Source organism: Dinoponera quadriceps, unplaced genomic scaffold (assembly GCF_001313825.1).
Source record: "Dinoponera quadriceps isolate SergipeBrazil2010 unplaced genomic scaffold, ASM131382v1 scaffold4447, whole genome shotgun sequence".
Classification (NCBI taxonomy): Eukaryota; Metazoa; Arthropoda; class Insecta; order Hymenoptera; family Formicidae; genus Dinoponera; species Dinoponera quadriceps.
This window is the reverse complement of record NW_014558404.1, coordinates 16,923-22,394: the sequence shown is the minus strand read 5'-3', so window position 1 is coordinate 22,394 and position 5,472 is coordinate 16,923. Positions and strand designations below refer to the sequence as shown.

Sequence of the window (5,472 nt, the reverse complement as noted above, 5' to 3'; positions counted from 1 at the left end):
TTTATATATTGCATCAGATGTTGCCATAGTTGTTTTTCTCGACATTTTGTAAGTTACACGCGCCTTACATTTGCATAGTATTGGTTTAAAATATATATAATTGAAAACAATTTTCTCTATAAAAATCCTTGGAAATTCTGTCTATGTGTGTGTCTGTGTGTGTGTACGTGTGCGCGCGTGTTGTGTGTGTGGAGGAGAATATTTTGCTGGTATAGCAAATTTATTAATTACTATAGGGACAACAAAAAAATTTGTCAAACGATTTATTAAAAATATTAATTGCTACTTGCTGAATATATAGACAGCAAAATAATTTTGTTAACCAGCCAACTAAATTTTATCTATGTCACAATGGTTTTGCTACAATAGCAAAATTATTTTTTCTGTGTAACAAATCTTTTTGTTGTCCCTATAGTAACTAACAATTTGATGTACCACCAAAACTATATATATATATATATATAGTTTGTCATGTTCCTAATATTACATTTCGGATTTATATAAATCGCTGTGATTATGCTAGGTTTATATATAAGCTTAACGTTTAAGATGCAGCTTTGGGATCAATATAATCACAATTGGAAGATATCACGACATATATGCTGTATATACATAAATTTATCATAAAAAACCATGCACCCCATCGTTACAATACGTAATATACAAGACGAACTAGAACGTATTGATTTAACCGATTATCACCATCGGTATTCTTTTTTTTTACACAAAATACATATAGCGGATATAAAATGTAAGAGTTTAATGTTATATATAATTATAAGTAGTCAAAGTATATAGGATGTTAAACATGTAGTGTGTATATTGTTACGTTATATTCGTAATTTTATCCATACGACGATTTAATTTGATTACGTTATATTATATCTTTGCTTAGTTTCTCTAAATGAGATATCCGCGAATAAAAATTTAATTTCGTTCTACATTACGTAATACGAAAGAATACCTTATATTATATATTGATAATTTTAGCTCGTGGTGCTTTGTAATATACGTATTTAACACGATATTAGAAAATTCATTCACACAATTGACCACCGAATTAGCGAGGGCCCTACATGCTTAACAAAATATCGAACAACATGTAAAATTTTAGAGTAAGGAAAATGAATATCAAAGAATAGCGGCATTTCAATTCAAAGCTTTCCGAAAGGATCATCGAACAACGACGAACGTATTATGTACTTTATATTGTGGAGCCATCATATAATTTTCCGTTTTTCTACCTGAAAGAGCCGTTTGCAATTTTATACGTATTTATATTCACGGACCTCCACATCGTGTGCGTACGTGCGTGCGTGCGTGCGTGCGCGTGTGTGTGTACATGCGTACGTGCGTTTGCACGGTTAGATTTGCAGCGTCCAGCAAAAACGTTATTGAAAATGGTTTGTCTTACTTAGGGGCCCTTCTTTTCACCTCGTTGTAGATAAAATACAAAGACGAGGATTATTAAATAAATTATATCATCGATGCCTTGCATAGGTAGTTAATTGTCAAATTGAAGAAATAAATATTCGTTGTCAATTGTAGAACTGGGATAGGCAAAAGCCAACAGCAGTTATTGTAAAGATTGTTAACAATACGTACATTCATTGTGCACATATAGACAGTTGCATTCAACTTGGTTAAGGTAATAAAAGAAGTATTTCATAAGAAGAAAACAAAACTGAACATATTATATTGATGTCCACTTTTCGATACGCCGATATATACATATACACACACTCACACACACATACACACACACACACACACACACATCCACACAATATATTATACATATATATATATATTTTTTTTTTCTACACGTGCATCGTGTCAACGATGCGTTATTGCTGCTGGTATAGAGCCGAGTAGTTACATCGAAACGATTCAAATGATTCGTATTATTATTTCGTACTGTCAAAATAAAAACGAGTTTTTAGTAAAATCTGTTTCATTCATTCGACCGCACTGATCAGCGCATAGCAATGTCGAGTACGAATCAGAGGGAATCCAAGGACTGAAGAACAGCGGTATATCGGTGTGTAAGGCTTTTTATATTCTTTTCCAAGAATTTCTGTTGATAATAACATTACAGTTCGTCAAAATTTTACAAATAATCAATTATTTTATCACAATTTCTACTTTGTATAGTGTGAGAAGTTCGTTCTTATTCGCGATGATCAATTTCGGAGAGACGCATAGAAATGCAGCATAGAAATACAGTATTTAAGGATGATTATATTGTACTTTCTTGGATTTTCGTTAAAATTCTAAAAAAGTATTTATGATTGCGGAAACATCACCACTAATCGTATGTTTTCATAAGAACGCGCATCAGCCTTCAATTCATTTAAATAATATTTCGTCACTATGTTTAAGAAAATATTTCTTTTATGACGATTAAGCTTAACAATTATAAATTATACGTTAGTATTCTTCTTTCATGATAAAAGATTCTGACGTATATAAAGAGTGTAGCGATCTCATAAATTTTATATAGTACAAAAAACGTCTGCGCATGTATATGATTATAAGTAAAATTAATTAACTTTTGTACAATATGCGAATTCAAATCGTTCAGATACATTCCCTTATAATTTTAATTTAGAACTTTATTGTTCATAATACAGAATCATAAAATCAAGTGTTACTACATAAATTATGTTTTATATTAGTTCATATTATTAATACGTTTCAAATATTTGAAGTTGTTTGTTCGATAATGAGTACTACTAAATTTGTATTCTATAAAACGCAGTTATTCCTTCGTTATTCAAAGAGGATCGGTTTCATTAAAATCCTTTTGTTTTGTGCAAGGAAAAAATTGATATTAAAATCATTTTAATTTATTAACATTTCGGGAAGGTAAAGTCTGATTTAGAACAAAAGATATGTCACTATTACAAAAGATATGTCACTGTTAAATGTGATAATTTTGCAATCTCTTAAGTTACAAACATTTTTACATAGTGTTTTCATTCGCTCACAATGCCGATCTAAAAAGAATCAAATATTCAATCAGAATTCAATGCAAAAGAATAGATACAAAAGATATATATTTACAGGCATACATTGTTGAAACATACTGTACGGTATATCGTTAAAAAAAAGAAAGAATTACGCAACATTCGTTCAATTTTGCCAGAGAATTACAAGACGATTCTTTCGTCGTTTACGTAAAACACGAAATTCGTGCAACATGAATATCTCTCTCTCTCTCTTTCTGATCTGATTATAATTTACGTACACATAATATATTGTGATCTGGCGTAATTTTCAATCGTATATTCTTATATACCACAAGAATTATCCCTTGTAAAAATATCTTTATATAAAGTTTCTGAATGTACATAATTGTAGAATACGCTATAGTGACGAAAAAGCAGTTCATTATCTAAGAAATGCGGATGAAATTTCCTTAGCATCCGGATTTCCGATTCGTTCTCCCTGGACGAAACGTGTGACAGATTCTACACGTTCACGTCTCGCGGCTTCAATCCGCAGTGATCTGCACCCCCTCGTACGAATCCCTGACTACAATATCAGAGGTGAGGACGGCCTTCACATCGGCAGCGTCCTCGTTCGGCGTGTCCTTCTGGTTAGCTGCCGTCGTCGTAAGATGATGCTTTTTCCGGTGGCACATCATGGTCGACCTAGATACGAAGGCCTTGTCGCATGCGTCACACTCGTACGGCCGTTCGCCGGTGTGAAGACGCTTGTGTATCGCCATAGGGCTGAACTGCGTGAATGTTTTGCCACATACGTCGCATCTGTAGGGCCGCTCGCCGGTGTGCGACCTGCGATGGCAACGCAGAGCGGCGCGCCGGGCGAATACCTTGCCGCACATCTCACACTTGAAGCTCTTTTCGCCGGTGTGCATGGTCGAGTGTATTTTGAGGTCGACCCGCGTCAAAAATCCCTTGCCGCACACCTCGCACAGATACGGTTTCTCGCCGGTGTGTATACGCAGATGCGTGTTCAGGTAACTCTTGCTGACAAACATCTTGTTGCATACCACGCACGGATACTGACGATTGTCCATGCCGGAGTGTATCTTTTGATGGCTCTTGCAGAGGCCTTTCGTGATGAAACCGCGGCCACAGATCTCGCACATGTACGGCTTCACGCCCAGATGACGATTTTGATGGTCCAACAGCGACTGCTTCGTCTTGAAGTTCTGGCCGCACGTGCCGCATGGATACGGCTTCAGATCCGAGTGTACCCTTTGGTGCACGATCAGATAGCTCTTGCACTGAAAGCCTTTACCGCAGGTAGAGCAGTTGTAATCGAATTGACCCGTGTGCGTGGCCGTGTGCTGCGCGAGACCGATCTTGCTGCGGAACGCCTTCTCGCAGGTCATGCACTGAAACGGCTTCTCACCGGTGTGCTTGCGCATGTGCTCTTGCAGTTTATAATTCGTCCGGTATTGCTTGCCGCATTGCGCGCACACCTTCGGCGTCCATTTCTGCCTCACCGTCGACTGCTGCTTCTTATGCTGCTCGGCCTGATTGTCATTCTTCTCTGCCGGCTTCTCTCTTACGTCCAATTGCGCATCGTTCTTCTCCTTATCAGTTATTTTGTCCTTATATATATCACACTGCTCTTTGTGCAAATTTAACACCTGGACGCTGGTAAAATATAGGCCACAGGTGCAACAGCAAAAGTGTTGCTCGAAATGCGCGGCCAAATTGGCCGTTTCCAGAGCCGCCTCGTTGCAAAACGGACATACGTACCAGTGTGAGCCGGTCTCGTCCACGGTAGGATTATCAAGTGTGGACTTCAACAACGCGTCTTTCGTTCTCTTGGTGTACTTCACCATTATCTCGCACGACACGTTATTCATCTGACTCGTGGATGGCAGAGCATTCACAGAACTCACATGTTTGTGTTCTTGTTTTATACAGGAATCCTCCATCTCATCCTTCTCTTCCTGAGAGGGGGCGAAATTGTCTGCCGGTAACTGAATTACAAAAGTGACATTACATAAGTGATTCAGTCTATTTTTGTATGTGCGCATGTGTCATATCCATTTCTTTCGTTCTCCACACACACAAACATTCCTGATTGCAGTAGACTTTCTTTTAATTCAATATATCGTTGTACAAAAAGTGGACTTACGTTGCTTTCAAGTTGTATATGTGGCTCCTCTGTGGCTAATCTCTCTTGCAATCTATGGTATTGCTCTTTCATTGGCACTGTCTCGTATTTTACATTTTCGCAATAATGTACTATCTGTTCCTGGCTCTGATCCTCTGGACTGATAGAAGTAACATAATTTATCCCTAACTGACTTAAATGGCCACTCACTGTCAAGTTACCCACTACAGTCATGTCACCTTCCAAATGCATTGCGATTTGATGATTTGAAACCTAAAGAATAAGCTATAATTGAACTAAAATTCACAAAATATACCAATTATACAAATGTATATAAAATATAGTTATATATATATATATATATATATATAT

At 36.9% G+C, this 5,472-nt stretch overlaps 1 protein-coding gene across 3 annotated transcripts in view; it reads right to left on the bottom strand.

Moving 5' to 3' along the window:
- Window positions 1–266: 266 nt before the first annotated feature.
- Window positions 267–5,472, bottom strand: part of LOC106749829 (zinc finger protein 2 homolog) — a 7,266-nt gene continuing 2,060 nt past the window's right edge. For all 3 annotated transcript variants that reach the window (XM_014629682.1, XM_014629679.1, XM_014629680.1), the window contains exons 4-5: window positions 5,122–5,373; window positions 267–4,963 (exon numbers count right to left, since the gene is read on the bottom strand). In XM_014629682.1, coding sequence (XP_014485168.1) covers window positions 3,497–4,963; window positions 5,122–5,373 — 1,719 coding nt within the window. In that variant the 3' untranslated portion in view covers window positions 267–3,496. The remainder of the gene's footprint in view (window positions 4,964–5,121; window positions 5,374–5,472) is intronic.